Source organism: Crinia signifera, chromosome 6 (assembly GCF_055691185.1).
Source record: "Crinia signifera chromosome 6, ASM5569118v1, whole genome shotgun sequence".
Classification (NCBI taxonomy): Eukaryota; Metazoa; Chordata; class Amphibia; order Anura; family Myobatrachidae; genus Crinia; species Crinia signifera.
The window spans coordinates 207,209,165-207,229,507 of record NC_139222.1 but is presented as its reverse complement, the minus strand read 5'-3'; the positions used below and the strand labels follow the sequence as shown (position 1 = coordinate 207,229,507).

General features: G+C 41.8%; 2 protein-coding genes across 4 annotated transcripts in view; both read left to right on the top strand.

The window, feature by feature from the left end:
- The window catches only part of ASPSCR1 (ASPSCR1 tether for SLC2A4, UBX domain containing), a 200,633-nt gene that overhangs the window by 145,645 nt on the left and 34,645 nt on the right, over window positions 1-20,343 (top strand). The gene's annotated exons all lie outside the window — the stretch shown is intronic.
- GPS1 (G protein pathway suppressor 1) overlaps window positions 1-20,343 on the top strand; it is a 26,062-nt gene extending 5,719 nt beyond the window's left edge. Inside the window, exons 2-15 of one of the 3 annotated variants that reach the window (XM_083148680.1) lie at window positions 2,565-2,749; window positions 3,084-3,176; window positions 8,700-8,881; window positions 9,563-9,727; window positions 9,906-10,041; window positions 13,587-13,664; window positions 14,977-15,037; window positions 15,793-15,878; window positions 15,981-16,075; window positions 16,164-16,269; window positions 16,519-16,599; window positions 18,498-18,635; window positions 18,710-18,844; window positions 19,584-20,343. In XM_083148680.1, the coding sequence (XP_083004806.1) occupies window positions 2,565-2,749; window positions 3,084-3,176; window positions 8,700-8,881; window positions 9,563-9,727; window positions 9,906-10,041; window positions 13,587-13,664; window positions 14,977-15,037; window positions 15,793-15,878; window positions 15,981-16,075; window positions 16,164-16,269; window positions 16,519-16,599; window positions 18,498-18,635; window positions 18,710-18,844; window positions 19,584-19,658 (1,616 nt within the window). In that variant the 3' untranslated portion in view covers window positions 19,659-20,343. The remainder of the gene's footprint in view (window positions 1-2,564; window positions 2,750-3,083; window positions 3,177-8,699; window positions 8,882-9,562; window positions 9,728-9,905; window positions 10,042-13,586; window positions 13,665-14,976; window positions 15,038-15,792; window positions 15,879-15,980; window positions 16,076-16,163; window positions 16,270-16,518; window positions 16,600-18,497; window positions 18,636-18,709; window positions 18,845-19,583) is intronic. The other 2 variants (XM_083148681.1, XM_083148682.1) reach the window with 2 other exon arrangements.

Genomic DNA, 20,343 nt, shown 5'->3' with positions numbered 1-20,343 from the left:
AGTGACTTCCCACTACAGGCTTACATGAGTGTGCATAGTGTGAAGATGTACATTCTGTGTCTGTTACAGTAGTATAAACAAGCATATGCATGAGAAGATCTTTTTCAAATCTGCAGAATCCGCCCCATCATTTTCTGGGTACATAAATACTGGCCTGCGCCTGCCGACATTCTCAGGTTTACATCTGTCTCCACTCTTGTTGATTTGTGGGTACAGCTGGAAATGTGTAAGGTGGAAAGAATGAAAAGGTTATTGCTCCCATTATCATAAAATTGATTTTATTTTGCATGGCTTAACTCGTTCACTGATGTGAGGGTACCTGCTACCCTTTTCTGTTGGTTAGTGTTTTTATCACATCACATATCTGCCACAGGGCCAGATTCTCTAAGCTTCAAAAGTGATAAAATGGAGAGTGATAAACAGCCAGCCAATCAGCTCCTGCCTGACTTTTTCCAAACACAGTCTGTGACATGGCAGGTAGGAGCTGATTGGCTGGCTGTTTATCACTCTCTATTTTATCACTTTTGAAGCTTAGAGAATCTGGCCCACAGACTGAGACTTAGGACATCTTTAAGACATTACTATCACATTCTGAACTTCTGTAACAAATATTGAGAAATTAAATTAGTAGCAAGGTTTAGCAATGTGTAAAACCTTATGTACCTTGTGCTCAATTTTGCAACAGGTATGCACACTCCTATTACCAGTAGTATCCAATAAAAAGAACAAAACATGTCCATAGGGTTTTCACCTCTGAAAACCCTTCAGAGTTTGAAAAAGGAAAAGGATACCTCTTTGGGGGTCTCCCTTCCATCTTTACACAGGGTAGGGGGCTTATTGGAGGCTCTGGGGAGCTGGAAGGCGCAAAGGCTGCTGGAAGATCTAGTTCTCCCAGCGTCAGATTCTAGAAGGATGACAACGCGGGGGGTCTCAAGCACAGATACATACTTAGCAACACTTAAACACACAATGTACCACTGCCTGCTGCAGAAGACCTGGCTGCCGATGCTGGATGCACAAGAGACCGCTATGGAAGTTGATTAATTACAGACTAATTATTAAGCTTATTGGAAACTTCCAATTCCTTAATTATTACTAGTGCTGAATGCAGCTTTCTGGCTATTTGCACTGAAATAAGCGTATATAAGTGTGCAGCTTAGCCACTTGGAAATAACCTTTGTAGACTAAACAAGCAGGTAACAAACACATAATGGTGATGCATTGTATGTCATTTACAGTCGGCACACATAACCATGTACTAGGTTCATACATTACTATACAAGAATATAATAGTGTGCCAAGCACAGTCAGGCACAATGCTCTGAAGCATGTCGAGCCATTCGAGGGGACGCGGTACACTTATACGGTGTCCGTGTCATAAAAACTTGTCAGCCTTTTCAGTGTTGACCAATAGTGGTCGGCCTAGTGACTGTCGACCTAGACATTGCCGACCCATTATCCCAGAACCCTGTAAAACTACACATGCCAGTATGCGTTGCCACAGTTCTAACATTCCATAATAGTAAAACTGTTGCAATGCATGCTGAGCTTTCACAAGAGCTGGAGAGCCACAGGCTGGCCAGGCCTGTACTAGGGCAATAGTAACGTGATCTCCACACCTGTTACATAATCACATGATGCATAGCACAGGGCAGATCCATGGTTGTTGTCATGTACAGCATTGCTTGTTGATGGTTTCAGCACTCACTAACCTTATGTCTCCATGATCATCCAGTATAGTACCTGTTGTGCATGACAATCCCACACTGGTTTTGCCTTGTAGATGATTGCTGCTTTCAAAAACAAGTAGACCCACACACTGAAGTCCCACACTCCCAGAACTCTGAGGCTATTACATTTAGCCATAGGTGCATATAGTTTTTAAGAAATGTGTTCATGCTGATACATGTTGGCCCTTATTCTGGTTCACTCGCAAAGGCAAATTCCTTCTCAAATAGAAAAAATCCATGTGCACTGTAGGTGGGACAGATGTAACGTGCAGAGAGAGTTAGATTTGGTGGGGTTTTACTTCAGTGAGATCTATATTTCAGTGTAAAAATAAAGCAGTCAGTATTTTCCCTGCACAGAAACAAAAGAACCCATCCAAATCTAACTCTTTGCCCCCCCCCCCCCCCCCTGCAGTGCACATGTTTTTTTTTCCAGAATAAGGGCCTTACTCAGAGCAGCAGAAACTTATTGCTAGACCCAGTTAATTAAATTGCCCAGTGCTGGAAATTAGCAGTGGGATCATTCATAGAAGAGACATCATGATAATACATAACATAAATAACGTTTGTTGGGGAGGTTAACAGGCTGTCAGCTGTTGTTATTGGGACTTCTACTAATTTACACTTAGATCATATTTATGCTTTCTCACTTTTTATATTTGGTAGTATATAAAGATAAGTGTAGTTAATGGGCTGTATTCAATGCCAAAAACCATCCATCCTTGCCATGGGGCATTGAATATTTCACCATATACACAGTGCTGCACTGTTACTTTTTCCGTTCTCTTTGAGAGCCACTGGAATGGATTACAGTTTATATGCTGTGCTTGCCTTCAGCAGGTACAGTAACCTGTGTGTCAGGGTGTCACAGTGCAGAGAGTCAGGACAGGATGGATAGCCCCAGCTCAGCATCTTCTTCAGGGACAGATCTGTACTCCACTACTTTCAGCAGTAGGTCAGACTTCACAGCAGGAGATTACAGCCTGAACGACAGCCTTTCCACCTGTACGCTGCTATCTGAGGTATCAGGGGAGGGACAGACTTCAGACAAGTTCATCTTAATTCCCAAAATTGATTCTTTGTAGACATAACTGTGGAATTAACTGAATTGAACAACATGTTTTTTTTTTAGGTTTTTCTTTTAATGTGCTGCTGCTGTTATGGAGTTTTATTGTGGTCTTGTTCCTATCCCTGTGAATTTCTCACACACTTCTGTAGGACTTCTTTGACCATTTTATTGTCCATGCCTTGCTGCTGTATTTACTGGCGGACTGAAGTTCCTTTCCACCATGCCTGACAATGAGCATAATATTTTATTTCAGTATAGGGATTAATGATACTGTGTTGCTCCTCCAGGGTGCCGTTGAACCCATGCAGATTGATGCTGATCCCCAGGATGACCAGCAGAATGTGCCAGACATCAATTATGTGGTGGAAAACCCGACTCTGGTAAGTACGTCCTGGTATAGATGAATACATTTATTTATGTATTTACAGTTTCTTATATAGCGCAGCAGACAGTGATAAGACAAACTGGGTAACAGACAGACTTGGAGGTAGGAGGGCCCTGCTGCAAGCTTACAATCTATAGGGATATAGGAGGGAAACCCAAGGACAGGCACCAGTAATAGCATAGCAGTCCCACCAAGTTACAAGTCCAGAAGGGAAGCTATATAATACATAAGTGCCTCAGAGGGTTATGCGTGTGGAACTTAAATATGATAGGCTTGCCTGAAGAGGTGAGTTTTCAGGGAATATTTGAAAGTCTGTAGGCTAGTGGAGAGTCTTATTGTGCGTGTGGAAGGGCATTCCATAGGGTGGAATGCCCGATGAAAGTCCTGTAATAGTGAATGGGAGCTAGTGATCTGAGCAGAAGAGAGACCCAGATCTTGTGCAGAGCGGAGTGGCCGAGATGGGAGATATTTTGTGATAAGTAAAGAGATATATGCTGGTGCTGTATGGTTAATAGCTGTATATACATTGTGCATTGTCTGGCCTCTGATATCTTTATAACATTAGTTCCTTCCTAATTTCATTATGGCTAAAGCTTTGTACATATAGCTAGCTAAATGACTACGAAGAACATTTTGTGACATGAAAAACATGGAAGTTATATATATATATATATATATATATATATATATATATATATATATATATGTGTCCAAGAGACCGGCACAGTCCACAGCAGCTATGCAGAGGAAATTGGCTGGGTGCCTGCACAGAGGCATAGCATACTTGGTGGGGATGGAGCGGCACTCTCAGCAGGAAGAAACACAGGTACACGTTGTTAGATAGAGCGACGTTTCAACATCCTTTATTTGGACATTTTCTTCAGGCTGTTAATCATTTGAAAGAAACATGGCTTTATACCCCACTGTGCAAATTAGCAACACCTGCCGCCACACAGGGCGGTGCAGTGTGCATGACATCATAAAAAAGTGCTACCATCACCATGGTTACATACAATAACAAACCCCCATTGAAAGACTAAACATCAGTAAATGGGACATTAAACATGGATTATAGAAAAAGCATAAATATCATTAGCAGGCAATATAAATAAGTCACAGGCAGTGTTATACAAGCCGCAAACTAATATAAGCATAGTGACAAATAGTTAATACGCTATTTATACGCTCATAAAATATGCTCACAAAGGAGTAAATAATGTTAGAATGACATGTAGAGGAGACAATAAAGGCTCCCCGGTACAATGATAAGGTAGCACCAGGTGGAATAGCAGAATAGTTAGCTTTACTAAAAGTGAAGGACAAAGCATAGAAGGAATAATGATATGTAATTCCATAATAACAGACAACAACCAGATGACATGGGGCACAAGAAATTACTTTCTGGTAAGGCAGCTGATACCCGCTAGCTCATTTAAGCCACGGGGAGCGAGTGTGTCTAAGCGGTGTATCCACCTTGATTCGCATTTGAGTAGCTGTAAACCCCGATTGCCACCCCTCAAACTCAGAGGGATGTGGTCAATCATTCGATACCTTAAAGAAGGTAAGGTATGTTGTCTTAGTACAAAATGCTTGGGTACAGGCAAATCACATTTTCCACCCGCCAGTGCAGCTCTAATAGTCGAACGATGTGTGGTTATGCGTTCTTTAAAACTGCGCTCAGTTTTTCCAATATACGAGAGGCCACAAGGGCAAATTAATTGGTACACAACAAATCTGGTTTGGCATGTTAAAGTATGTCTGATGGTGTACTTAGTACCCTGGAGAGGATGATAAAAGGTTTTGCCAGGTATCATACATGTACAGACTGTGCAAGTGCACCGAATACATCCTCTAGGGGGAGATTTTTTAGGAGCACTAAAGCCTGTAATGTCAGTTTTGACAAGTATGTCCCGCATATTAGGGCCCCTTTGGTAACATGCCATGAGTCTGGTGTTAGGAATATTGATTTGTTTGTCAGTTTTGACTATAGGCCACAATTTTTTAGAGATTTTATTAATAACCGGGCTGGCTTTAGTATAAGTGGTAACCCAGGGGATCATAGGAGTAGGGGGTATATTAGGTTTAGTAACCAAAAGATCTTCTCTGGGAATGCCTGCTACCCGATCCCTAGCGGAAAGAAGATGTTGAAGACTGTAACCACGTAGAAGGAATTTGTGAATCAGTGTGTCAATCTGAACAACAGACTCAGCAGGGTCTGACACAATGCGCTTGATCCGCACCATTTGGGAAAATGGTAAACCCTTGATCAAACTAGTGGGGTGACAGCTGGTTCCATGCAACAAATTATTCCTGTCAGTCTCTTTCTGAAATAAAGAGGTGGAAACGGCCCCATTAGTGATTTTCACTGTGACATCAAGGAAATTAATGGCACCCTGATTGTATGTCATGGTTAATTTAACCGGACTGGGGCCAGTGTTATGGATGTCAATGTGAGCAACCAAATCAAGAATATCACCAGACCAAATTAGAAACAAGTCATCGATAAATCTTCGATATAGGAGAATTCTGGCTGCTATCGATGGTATTTGAAAAAATAATAATTGCTCAACATAAAACATGTAAATGTTGGCGTATGCCGGTGCGGCATTAGAACCCATCGAGCAGCCATTAAGCTGCAGCCAAAATTTTCCATCATGCAGAAAGTAATTGCGGCACAAAACAAATCGTAACAATGCAATCATGAAATTGATATCAGGTCCCGTATAGTCAGGTAATTGGGACAAAAATAATCTGAAAGCCTCAACACCATCACCATGGGGGATGATGGTGTAGAGGCTTTTAACATCCAGTGTGACAAGCCAAATCTCACCAATCAAGGTGGGTAGATTTTTAAGTGCTACCAAGAACGCGGTGGTGTCTAACAAATAATATGGCTGGCACACAATGAATGGCTGTAAAATGGCATTGATAAAGACAGAAATGCATTGTGATAAAGACCGCCGGGCCGCTATAATGGGTCGCCCGGGGGGCGCAGTCAGTGACTTATGAATCTTAGGAATGCTATAAATTACCGGTACCACTGGGTGATCAGGAATTAATGCCGACATCAGTTCCCGGTCGATGATCTGCCCGTCAACAGCTTGTTGAAGTAATTTGCACAGTTCTTTGCGATAGTCAGCTGTCGGATCATATGGCAGTTTCCTGTAAGTAGATGTATCAGCCAGCTGTTGGTCCAGTTCATCTTTATAGTATTTGTAATCCATAATTACAAGGGCGCCGCCCTTGTCTGCAGGTCGAAAGATAAGTTCTGTATTATTGGACAGATTCTTTAGGGTCTTTCTTTCAGATGATGACATGTTAGAGTGATGTGGAGGAGACCGGGTCAGGGACTCATCGACCTGGGAATCCAAGAGTCGCATATATGTTTTGATCGACGGATTGGTCGACTGGGGATCAAATGTCGACTTAGGTTGCAATTTGGCCAGCTGTGGGGGGATTGGCACAATGGGTGTCTCACCAGTGTTGACACAAGGGGATGATGCAAAATGTTCCTTCAATTTTAGTGTCGACAGTGTGATTTGCCTGTACCCAAGCATTTTGTACTAAGACAACATACCTTACCTTCTTTAAGGTATCGAATGATTGACCACATCCCTCTGAGTTTGAGGGGTGGCAATCGGGGTTTACAGCTACTCAAATGCGAATCAAGGTGGATACACCGCTTAGACACACTCGCTCCCCGTGGCTTAAATGAGCTAGCGGGTATCAGCTGCCTTACCAGAAAGTAATTTCTTGTGCCCCATGTCATCTGGTTGTTGTCTGTTATTATGGAATTACATATCATTATTCCTTCTATGCTTTGTCCTTCACTTTTAGTAAAGCTAACTATTCTGCTATTCCACCTGTTGCTACCTTATCATTGTACCGGGGAGCCTTTATTGTCTCCTCTACATGTCATTCTAACATTATTTACTCCTTTGTGAGCATATTTTATGAGCGTATAAATAGCGTATTAACTATTTGTCACTATGCTTATATTAGTTTGCGGCTTGTATAACACTGCCTGTGACTTATTTATATTGCCTGCTAATGATATTTATGCTTTTTCTATAATCCATGTTTAATGTCCCATTTACTGATGTTTAGGGGGTTTGTTATTGTATGTAACCATGGTGATGGTAGCACTTTTTTATGATGTCATGCACACTGCACCGCCCTGTGTGGCGGCAGGTGTTGCTAATTTGCACAGTGGGGTATAAAGCCATGTTTCTTCCAAATGATTAACAGCCTGAAGAAAATGTCCAAATAAAGGACGTTGAAACGTCGCTCTATCTAACAACGTGTACCTGTGTTTCTTCCTGCTGAGAGTGCCGCTCCATCCCCACCAAGTATATATATATATATATATATATATATATATATATATATATATATATATATATATATATATATATATATATACACAGTTCCAATATGCTGGCACTCCGGTATATTAGTGAAGCAGGTGCCTTCCCAAAACAATAATGCAGAGAATCCAGCTGGGGGGCGGCACTCAAAATAAAATAGACAAGGCAGTCAAATGGTCATGAAACAAAGTGTATTCGCGCCATTTTGTTTCATGACCATTTGACTGCCTTGTCTATTTTACACTTTGTTTCATGACCATTTGACTGCCTTGTCTATTTTATTTTGAGTGCCGCCCCCCAGCTGGATTCTCTCTCTCTATATATATATATATATATATATATATATATATATATATATATATATATATATATATATATATATATATATATATATGCGGTACATATGGCCGTCCTGCTGACGCACACTTCACCTGCACGCTATAAATGCTGTTTGTATCACTTGTATTTTTGAGCCTGAAGATATTACACCCGTATTGAAACGTTGCCAATAAAGGAGCATTTTTTCACTATTCATAGTGGTTAGAGTGCCGCTTCATTCTACAAGTCTATATCCCTTCTGTTGAAGGCACCCAACGAAGAGCTCCGCTTCAAGGAGGAGTGCCAGGCCACGCAGAAAGTATATGTGTATATATATATATTATACATACATACATACATACACACACCCCCACACACACACCCTCTAAATACCATTGCAATCCCATTATAAGGATATCCTTGCTTGAGTCCAGATGGTTAAATCAAATTGACTGAGGTACTAATTGTCACCCAGGCTCAAGCATGGACTGTAAGGCACCCTTACACTTGTGAGATTTTGTCAGATTTGACCAAATTCAGATGGATTGGGCCAATTTATCTGACAAAATCTTATGTGCCTGATGCTGTAGGACCCAATGCATGTTCCCGTGCACATTGGGTCTAACCAAGAGATTGATCCTCCTGCACATATGATAAATCTCAATCAATCAGGTCCAACTTGTCCCTCAGGCAAGTTGGACAAATGTAAGGGAGCCTTTATGGTGGCGTTTTGGAAACTCTGCTGTAAATATTGCATTTAGTTAGGTTTTGTGTTTGCCCAGGCAGTGTGTAATCAGAGTCTTGTAACCTGTGCAACCTCTTTGTGATTGCAGGATCTCGAGCAGTATGCTTCCAGCTACAGTGGCCTCATGCGCATTGAAAGATTACAGTTTATTGCTGACAGATGCCCCCAGCTACGCGTCGAGGCTCTGAAGATGGCCTTGTCTTTTGTACAGAGAACTTTTAATGTAGATGTTTATGAAGAGATTCATAGGAAGTTGTCAGAGGCCTCCAGGTGATGAGGATAAAAAATAAGAATTGATCTACATGTGGTTAAATGAACATTCTGCATTGGATGCAGCGGTCTCCGTCTGTACATCTTTACATGCAGCGATTAGTTCTGCAACCCTCACATAACACACCCATAAGACTGAATAGTCATCACCCAGGATCGTACAATATATTTGAGACTATACATGTGAAATGGTCCTGCTCCTACTGTGGGATACATGCACAGTGCCACATAGATGTATGCGCAGTTAAAAAGCATCAACTATGAATGTCGGTATTGTGTCTGACTCAGAATTAGCCATTTTCTTCCCTCCCTGTCTGCATTGTCGGTGCTCTACTTGCAGCTTATTTTTATCACACACAAAGTATGCTCCTCACAACCCTGTCCACACACACTGACACACAACGTCATCTTCTTCATACCCTCTGTCCGTTCACACACTCCTAACTACTCACACCACTGCCCGCAGACTCTCCCTGCCCTTGAACCTCTTGTTGGCAGTCATTCCCTTCTAGACCCTGGTGGAACCTCTCTTCCTCCTCATGCTAACGTTGGAAGTCTCTGCCTTTCTACTCGCAGCCACTGTCTGCTGCCTCTCTCCTTTCTCTTCACAATTTATTTTGGATGCTTCTTCCTCACAGCTTTTCCCTTATGTTTCCTCTCTAAATGTACTCTTCTGTCCAGGGAACTGCAAAACGCGCCTGATGCTTTACCTGAAGGTTCATTGGACCCTCCTCCGCTGGATACTGCTTGGGTGGAAGCAACTCGAAAAAAAGCACTTCTAAAACTGGAGAAACTTGATACTGACCTGAAGAATTACAAAGGGAATTCTATCAAAGAAAGCATCAGGTTAGAACAAATTCTCACAGTGGATAGAGGGACCGTGTATTGTTTTTATAATATTGAAAGATCAGTAGAGCGGTTTTGGGGGGATAGGTGTCAGTTTATGTATAATACAATGCGGAAAAGTATTTTATCGATATTAGGATTCAATGGTTTCACACTTATTATAATCATGTTTCTACAGGAGGGGTCATGATGATTTGGGGGATCATTATCTGGATTGTGGTGACCTGAGCAATGCTCTGAAATGCTACTCCAGGGCCCGGGACTACTGTACCAGTGCTAAGCATGTCATCAACATGTGCTTGAACGTAATCAAGGTGAAATGATGAAGTTATCACACTTAATGCATGTGCTGCAGTTGAACGTTTTTTAACACTTTTTTAATTGTGCTTAAAAATCTCTGGGTATAAAATAGATTTTTAGATTTTTTTATGCAGAAGATGTGGAATCAAAGAATACTCTGCCCCATCAGCAATGCACCTGTGATTACTTTGTCCAGTGTCTAGCAAGTGGAAAATGGGTATTAAGTGCTTGTACACCATGCAAGAATCCCTTACTTTGCTAAGTTCCCCTCCAGTAAAGGAGATCAGTAATCTCCCTCTGATGCAATAAAAAAAATTTAACTTTTTGCAGTCCAAATTGTTTTTTTTTGCAATTCAAACAGTCTGATTTAAATTAATTGTAATTTATTTATTTTTTTTTTATTTTAAAAAATGGTCTACATTGAATGTTGAACGATGTTAATGTTCTTATTTTGAAGTGTCTCACCATTGGATCTGCTACTAGCGCTAGGGCGGTTGAGCCTGATTAGACGTTGGACCTGAAAGGGTTAAATGAGTAAAAATACTGCTCAGAACGAGAGCTGGGCCAGCAAAGACTCTAGAGCTGAGGGATAGTGACTCATCGTAAATATTCAAGGTGCTAGCATGGAAGGTTGTGTATTACATGCAGCACCTGATTGGTCTCTTATCTATATAGGTACTACATTTACCTTTTTTGTCCGCAACATGCTTATATTCGGAAAACCAATGCAGTCTTCAGCATGAAAAGGTCGGTACTTGTGTAATAGCACGGAGCCCATTACGTAGTTAGCGTAGCGTCTCTGTCCGAATCAGCATAGTTAACGTAGTCAGACAGAAGTAGCGTAGTGTTCCCGCGGCCAGCGTAGTCAGCATAAGCGTAGTGTTCCCGCTGCCGTAGTCCTTCAGGTGAAGGTGAAGTGATTGCGGAATGGCTGCAGAACCTCTCACGGAGTTTAACCTGCTGCAGACAGAGGAGGAGTCAGTGGCTTTTTTTCAGCAGCACCATTTGCTGTCAGTGACACAAACCTGTATTAATGGACACCCAATGTGCTTGGGTATGTTGGAGTGCATGTGGCTCTGCCACATTAAATCCTGCCGAAAGAAGATAAGTCTCCGTGCGGCACATTGGTTTCCAGCGTGTCGTATTCCATTTCTTACCCTCATCCGTTTTATTTATTCATGGGCAGAGGAGCTCACAAGCATATCCTTTTGTGAGCGACCACTAAAGTTGTGGAACAAAACCACCGTGCTGTACAATAACCTTTTGCGGGAGGCCTGCACCGTGGACTTAATGTCGCAGCCCCAATGCCAGATTGGTGATCCAGGAAAAATAGTTGAGGTGAATGAGAGTCTGTTTGTACAGAGGAAAAGTCATGTCGGACACATGCTGCCTCAACAGTGGTTGTTTGGAGGCATATCCAGAGACACCGGTGAGTGTTTTATAAAGCCTGTGGACAGACGGGACGCCAGCACCCCGATAGCCGCCATCAACAAATATTTAGAACCGGGGACGACTATATACGCTGATTGCTGGCATGCATACAACACTCAACAGCTGGAGCAGGCAGGGTACCGCCATGCACGGGTACACCACTGCTATAATTTTGTTGATCCGGAGACTGGGGTTCATACCCAAAACATTGAATGCCTTTGGGGATCTTGTAAGTGGCGTAACAAAAGGCAAAGGGTCACTGCACGGTAACATCTGGACTCCTATCTCCAGGAATTCATTTGGTGCAAAACTGTTGGCGCAGAAAATGCTTTCCAGCGGATTCTACATGCCCTAACTCTGCTCCCAAAGGCTGACAAAGCAGACGACACAGATGCAGACACAACTGCGTCAACTTTAGCTGCAATTTCCGTGAATGCAGTAGCTGAAGAATAACTGCTTTATTATTTTCTTTGATCTTGTTATTTCATATTATTGTACTTGTTTGTTTTGTAGTTGATTGTTTTTTTTTCTTCTTTATTAAGGGGTGTACACACGGAGCAAATTTGTGCTATTTTCTAACCAATCTGACTAGATTTCTGAGAAAGTAAGCACAGATCTCTCCGTGTGTATGCTCCAAGAGATTAAATATCTCTTGCTAACTAAGTCAGTGCATGCAGTCACAATCTAGTCAGATTGCTTAGCAAATGACTGCAAATCTCTCTGTGTGTACAGAATGAGAGATACTGGTCACAATCTCTCATTCTGAACCATTACCCTGCCTTTTGTTGCTTAAGCAAAATTGCTTAGCAAAATCGCTTAGCAAAATCACTTAGCTCAAATCTCTGCATGTGTATGTGCTCCCCATGGGAGATCTTGACACCAGCAAAATTGCTTAGCAAAATTGCTTAGCACAGATCTCTACGTGTGTATGCCCCTTAAGTCACTAAAATCCAGTTACCTGTTAACACATGTCGTCATTACTCAGATGCATGATATAGCAGGTGTGAATGTGTTCCTGAAACACCCCCACTATCCACGCCAGCCCTAAGCGTGGCGAGCGCACGCGATCCGCATCACCCCGACCTGTTCATACCCCCACTATCCACGTCGGCGTGGAGTTGATTCTATAAAGTGTGGTGAGCGGACACGGATTACTTTACATGTATTCCGCTTCCCCTCGTGGGGCTCGCCACGCTTCTGACTCGCTGCGCTCGCCACACTTTATAAAATATGGATAGTGAGGGTTTGAAAAGGAGGCATTTGCCAGTATGTAACATGGAGCACTGGCAAATGCCTCCTTTATTGTGCATAAAACGCACTTGTGCCCGCATAGCCCCTTTGTGCACGAGACGCATGTGCTAGCGAACCCCCTAGCCCCGTCTCTTTGAAGCGAAAATGGGCAGGGTTGCCGTACCCTGCCGCAATAATTACTGAGACGCAGGAGCATCTGAGACGCCTGCACTCGCATGATCCCCTGTCTGCCGGCGTCCGCCAGCGCAGGTGATCTAGCGGTTACCGGTAATGTGTGAGAGGCGCTCACTAGGCTTGCCATGGACGCCGGTGACAGAGCCGGGCTGCAGCGGAGTCACATACCTCCCAACATGACCCTCTCCAGGAGGGACAGAATGCTCTATTCCTGGACTTCACTTTCATTTTTTGATTAATATCACCTGTGTTGCAGCACCTTTCTTATCCATTAACCTGTTTAAAACAGGTGATGGAAATCATATATTAAGAGGGAAGTCCAGGAACAGAGCATTCTGTCCCTCCTGGAGAGGGTCATGTTGGGAGGTATGGAGTCACTATGCTAACTATGCTAGGCAGCCGTGACAGCGTAGCTTAGCCTACACTTAAAACGTAGCGTAGCCGGGCGCCGTGCTATTACACAAGTAGCGAAAGGTCTTTTCTCATCCTTCTTTCAACCAACTTTGAGCCTTAGCTGTAGTTAGGCAATGGCTGGGATGCCAAGGGGTAAGAGGGTACTGTGGGATTGCCTTAAAGTATACAACTACATTCTTAAGCACCACATTGTGTTAAATAACCCTTGATTGTTTTTATGTGTGTTCTCTTTTGCTATTGAATACTTACTGTTTATTCTTCTTGTCGCATTTTACCAATTTCACCCCAGGTTAGTGTTTATCTCCAGAACTGGTCTCATGTTCTTAGCTATGTCAGTAAAGCAGAGTCAACTCCAGAAATTGCAGAGGTAAGCTCCTTTTAAACACGCACCTACATTGGTCATCCCTTAATGGGACAATCTTATTCTGCTTTAATTGGCACCTGCCATCTTCTACTTGGGTGACTTGATTGGGAGCTATATCAGCCATAAACTGCCTGCAAGATCCAAATGAGACTAAAATCATCTTGGGTGTCAGCAGCTACTGCTCTTGACAGTCTGATATTGCCAAACGCTGACAGCATTTAAATAGAACCATTCTTGAGGTTTTGAGACCCAGGATGCAATTATGTTCTTCTCCCTACATAGTCTTTTGTGCCCATGCTAATGTAGTATGCACAGGACCTTTTGACTATTTGGTTTGTATTGTAAAATAAATAAAATAATTAAACATTACTCGGCCACTGCCTCTAAATGATTGATTGCCACCTCCATCTTCTGCTTCCATTATGAGAATGCTTCAACTCACTCTGGTCCATGGCTTTCAGGTGAGGAGGGTCTTTTTCAAAACTGCAGAGGAGGATCGGTGGACAAATGCTTTTGCACTTGACTATTTTGAATTCATTTATACTCTTTTCACAGAGAAATTTTAGTTCTTGGTATCCTCTATAACTGTAAAACAGGCATACCCAACCTTGCACCTCAAGCCACACTAATCCAGGTGATTTAATTAGTACATCAGTTATTGTGATTTAACCATACTGTATGTACTAAACCTGCACTGTTAGTATGCCTTGAAGACTGATGTTGGGTATGTCTGCTGTAGCTTTACTGGTTAGAGAACCATGATTCCTGTTCTAGAACCTGTATACTTCAGTTTCTCCTCATAGAAGAGATAGTATTGTCTTCTGAAGAGCCGAAGTTCCCCAATCTAGATTTTATGGTTGAGTCCCTTTTTGGGCCTTTTTCCCCAGTGCTTGTCTTCTTCATGTAGACACATTCCCTATTGTCCTTGTCCCTCTACAGTTCCAGAGCAGTCTATCAATTGCCACTAGTATTATATCCAGGATAGGTTCTAGCCCTTGTAGAAAAGCTGTTTCCTGAATAATAGGGATAAATCATTACCTGATGTTGTAAAGCGACTAGTACAGCGATCACAGCCCCTGTGGCTGATCAGTGCAGCCATTTTACTCAAGACTTCTTAGTTCATCTGGGTGTAAGTATTAAGGAAGTCGGAGTGAAAAGACCAATGAAAGTCACCATATGCACCTAGCAGCCTCTGGCTAAGACAGATAGAACAAAATAACATCTAAAATAGGTCAAATAGGCTTTATATGGTAATAGATTGTCCTTGTTAGAACATTTCTCATTTTAGGCTTATGTGTTTCATTTGTTTTTGCAGCAACGAGGGGAGAGAGACAGCCAGACTCAGTCTGTTCTGACCAAGCTAAAGTGTGCTGCAGGTTAGTATTCCCAGCACTCTGATACCCAGTCTGCCACAGTGATTTAGTTGCCTGATCATTGTCACATTTTAAAGTGGTGTTCTTTCACATTATGCAGCAAAAGTAAATATGTAACACAAAAATATTTCCCACTCCTTTTTAAGGTGGTAGAATTGAATAACATTGGATCTCTAAGCTAAGTCATATATTGATAAATGGTTTAAAGTCCATGATTCTTTCCTAAATTCTAACATGGTTGACCCAGAGCTGGAAAATGCTGGTTTCCTGTATGACCGTTGCTAATTTATCCCTAAAGGCTTAAGAAGCATTTGGAGTATTGGGGCAGATGTATTAAGCCTGGTGAAGAGATAAACTGGAGATAAATTGGAAAGAGATAACGCACCAGCCAATCAACTCCCAACTGTCATATTTTAAACACAGTTGATTGGCCGGTGCATTATCTCCTTCTACTTTATCTCCAGTTTATCTCTTCTCCAGGCTTAATACATCTGCCTCATTGTGTCCATAACAGGCAGAATATTTCCCTGGATCATTTACCCCAGTGCAGACATCTATTAATTAACAATAGAGGTTCCATATATTGTATGGATGTCGACAATTAAACCTTTAAACCCTGTTCCACTGCCTGCCTGACAGGCTTCCTTCCAGCTGCAGAGATGTAGCTTTATTTTGCAAAGAGGATGTTCTGTAGGTAATCCATACGAAACTTCAGTTCTCTTTATACACTGTAATTAAGTCCTGTTCTGTGGTTACAGGTTTGGCAGAGCTGGCTGCTCGGAAATACAAACAGGCAGCAAAATGCTTCTTACTTGCCTCATTTGACCACTGTGATTTCCCTGAGGTGAGCCTGCATTTCCACATTCTGTAACTTTCCAATCTCTTTCCCTTAAGCTGTTTAATGTTCCCTTATCCTCATTGTATTTATTTGTCCTTCTCTCCACAGCTGCTTTCCTCCAGTAATGTTGCTGTGTATGGGGGACTTTGTGCACTGGCCACATTTGATCGCCAGGAGCTTCAGCGAAATGTCATCTCTAGCAGGTCAGTCTTGGATGATGTCAGAGCAGAAGGGAGGGTTGGCTAAGCCCTTTATTTGGCTACAGAACCTTTTATGTTTTCCCTCCTTCAGTTCATTCAAGTTATTTCTGGAGCTGGAGCCTCAAGTCCGCGACATAATCTTCAAATTCTATGAGTCTAAGTATGCCTCATGTCTGAAGATGCTGGATGAAATTAAGGTGATTGTGCATGTAATTCTGCCACAACAGGACAGACTTCGTCTAGGGACATATGTGAATGCCCTGCACAGAGTTATTGCACACTGTAGTACTCGCTATGCATTTAATGTCTCTCTTCCATCTTGTCACAGTAACACTCAATGCTCTGACTTGTACCCGGTTCAAGGGTGCTTTCTCTTCCCTTGCCATGCACATATTTCAGTTCTTTCTTTCTATAGTTTCACATAGGTGTACTTTATCTCCCTGCAGGATAATCTTCTTCTGGATATGTATCTTGCGCCTCATGTCCGGACACTATACACTCAGATCCGGAACCGTGCCCTTATACAGGTATCTCTTTAAGCTTTGCAGTGGCCTATTGCCAGCTGATTACTGTTATTATGCTGTGTTTCATGCTGAGAATTACGTTACCGCTTCTTGCTTTGTCTGCTCAGGTCTTGTTTTCTTCTCCCCTACTCCCGCCACTTGTTACCTTTTCTATTCCTACCTTGCTCTTTCTTTGTGCGACTGTTGTCTGTAATTTCAGCTCCTCTATGTCATGCCTAGATCTTGTACATTGCATGAATGCTGAGCTAAGGCAGTATAATACAACTTCACTGTAAAATGGACACTGGTCAACTCTGCTTGTACTGCTTTATAAGCTGGTACTGCTTATACACAGGTTCCTGCAGCTCTCCTTCCTCATTAATATTCCCTTTTCATACTGTGAGCTACAGTAACATAGTCTGCAGTCTTGGAAAGATTGCAAACTCCCCGTTGTTCACAACTATTTTTAGTAACAAGGGGAAACAAGTTAGAAGTACATGAGAACAAGCCAGTGCATGCCTACAAAAAAAACAGCAGATACTTGCTTATGAAAGCAGACTTTCCCATGCAAGTACCAAGGTGACTTCTGGATGACTGGAGCTTGTCTCCCTTTATGTACTGCACAGTCAGTGACCTGTCTGGGGATGGCTGGGATTGGTTCCTGGTAGTCACTGCCTGCCTAGTATAAAATACTGCACCATTCCTGTCACCAAATCCACGCTTTATTCTTGTTTGCAGCATGTTGGTTATTTCAGCTGTATAAGAGTTCAGACAACTATGGGGTCAATCCAAGTAGGTGCGGGTTGGGACCTGCGAGCCGTTCACTTAGCTAACTCGTGCAGGTGATTACATTTGCAATCCGGTTCCAAACTCGCATTCATTTCTAGAGGAAAATTGTCGGGTTTGTTTTTTTGCACACCCCTCTGAGTAATTGAACTTGTAGAGAAAATCTTTACTATAAGGTAAAAATGTTAGGAAACTGTTCAGAACCTCTAGTACCATCCTCCTAATGAATAATCATACACCTGGAGGGGTTTCAATAGTATAATTTGGCCAATAGGACATGTCCATTTTCAGGTGAATTTCACTAAAAAGCTGAATAATGGGTAAATGATGAGGTACTTTTGAGTTGTTGCATTGATTGGGAGAGAGGTTTTTGAACTTCCAGATGCAAGGAACCAATGTATTCTAGGTTTTTACAAACGTATAAAAACACCAAAAAATTATTATTATTTTCATTTGTCATAACTTTAGCTTGAAACACTTTAATTTGATGAAAAACACCTGCTACCTTTTTTCGACCATTAATAAAAAAGGCAAAAATCTTTCTTTTGCCACCATTTAAGCACCTCCAGTGTTTTACTTCTGATCGCTGACAGATCTATATGGTCCTCCTATCTCAGTTGTTCTTTTTTGGGGGGTCCAGGACAGTTTTTACACTTTAAAGCACTTCTTCCAGATCAGTGTATATATACAAATTTGCCATGACTACCGCAACTTGGCATTTCTTATTGGATCTCACATTTGTTGGATATGCACGTTCATGCGTTGTTATATGATGGTTTTTGTGAAACCATTGCTTTCTCAAACTCTCAGCTAATTGGATTGAACACAATGGGTGTGATGCAATGAAGTGCTAGTTAGGCGGCCATGTGGGGTCCCGACAAAACCCAGATATTTTTTTTAAAAAGTGGCAATCATTTACAAGGCATGGTTTTAACTTTTTTAGAAGTTTGTATGCTTATGTATATTTTTGTATATATATTTTTTCTACTTCCAATAGACATACTGTATATATGTTTTTCGCTATTACTGTGTTGTACAGTCCTCGATATGAGCTTGAGAATATTTTCCTATTTGTTTGTGGTTGTTTTTTATCTTTTGTAAGAAAATGCATGTACTTGATCTTGTCTGATTCTCAGTATTTCAGCCCATATGTTTCTGCGGACATGTACAAAATGGCAACTGCATTTAACACAACGGTGTCTGCACTTGAGGATGAACTGACTCAACTGATCCTTGAAGGACTAATTAATGCTCGCATTGACTCTCATAGCAAGGTAAGGTCTGAAAGGTATTAATGCTGCTGGTGACCCACAGAATATGCTTTGTTACATAACCGGTATTCTTACAGATCCTTTACGCACGAGATGTTGACCAGCGCAGCACTACATTTGAGAAGTCATTACAGATGGGAAGAGAATTTCAGAGGCGAGCCAAAGCAATGATCTTGCGAGCTGCTGTTTTGCGCAACCAGATCCACGTCAAGGTGATTGGGTTTTTAATCTCTATGTTTCTACCAAGCAATAACTTAAACACTGCTCCATATCTGCTATATATTCTATGGATATAGACAGAAACTGGTTCTGTGAATCCTTTTCAAGACACCAAAAATACTGAATGTGCCTGATTTACATTCTCATTCTTCATATTTTGGTTTTGCACACTTGTATCTCATACATTGATTTATGATGTCACAAATAAGATATCTGACTGCCATGAAAAGCTTTTTAGGTCATAACACGCAGATTGGCTACACGTATAATTAACAGTGTAAAATATATGCATTTTACAACAATGTAAAGGAAAGGATATCTGTTTAGTTTATGAAACAGATGGAATGTTTAGGGGGTGATGGCAGTGGATGGTCCAGCGAGGAGTGCAGGAGACATCCTAGAATATATGATGATATAAGGGATAATATATATGAACATATTGGTGTGTAGTTTAGCATAATTGTGCTATTTAGCAAAAAGCATTTTCTCTACAGTGTTTGGGGGATATTTATCAAAGTTTGAAGAGAAATAAACTTGTGAGAGAAAGTACCAGCCAATCGGCTTCTGCCTTTCATTTTATAGACTGTTCAAAAAATGACAGGAGCTGATTGGTTGGTAGTTTGTCTCTCACAATTGTATCTCTTGCCAAGCTTTGAGAACTGCCTTCCTAATATTGTAACTGAAGGACTGTTTTCACCTCTTCACTGGACTTATAATCTTCTTTCTCTTTAGTCCCCTCCCAGGGAAGGAAGCCAAGGAGAGCTGACACCAGCTAACACTCAATCCCGACTCAGCACTAACATGTGACCATGAGATCAGTCATCTGCGCCCCTGGACCCCTGTCAGCTGCACAGAGACTTACCGCAGAGACATGTGACATGTGCCACCTGCTCGCGTCACCTTTCCATGGGCTGCCTCAGCTGTGTTTTGTGTGAGAGCTTGTCAGGAGCTTGCATGGTTTGTCTCATCGATCTCAGTTTATTGGACATGATCATCTTGCTCGCTCCCATGGAATTAGAGGAGTAGCGATGTAATGCTGATTCTATATCTGGATGTTTCCAGGTAGTGGCTGCGTAACAGTAAAATAATTGAGAGGTAGATGGTAGGCGTCATCTCTCTATGAATGTCCAAAGTGCATTCAGCGGCCTGTCTGCTCACACTACCTCCCTCTCAGACCCTGCAACCCCTGCACCTTTTTTACGTCCTTGTTTATTTTCCCCACCTCTGCGCTTTCTGTTTTCCCTTACCCTGGTTGTCCCTCTGTCTGTCCTGCCAACATGTGCTCTGAAGACATTAAACCTGCAGCAACTGGGCTGCCTATTCACTCTACATACAAGATGCTGGTCGATTTTATTTTTCATATGTGAAGACAGGACGTACGACTGTATTATGATTCAATAAGAAATGCTTGCCTGCCACTTCAAAGCAATGCTATATTTAAATGTCCCCATTCTTATGGTTTCTGGATTTGAATTAAATATGTTTCAGTTTT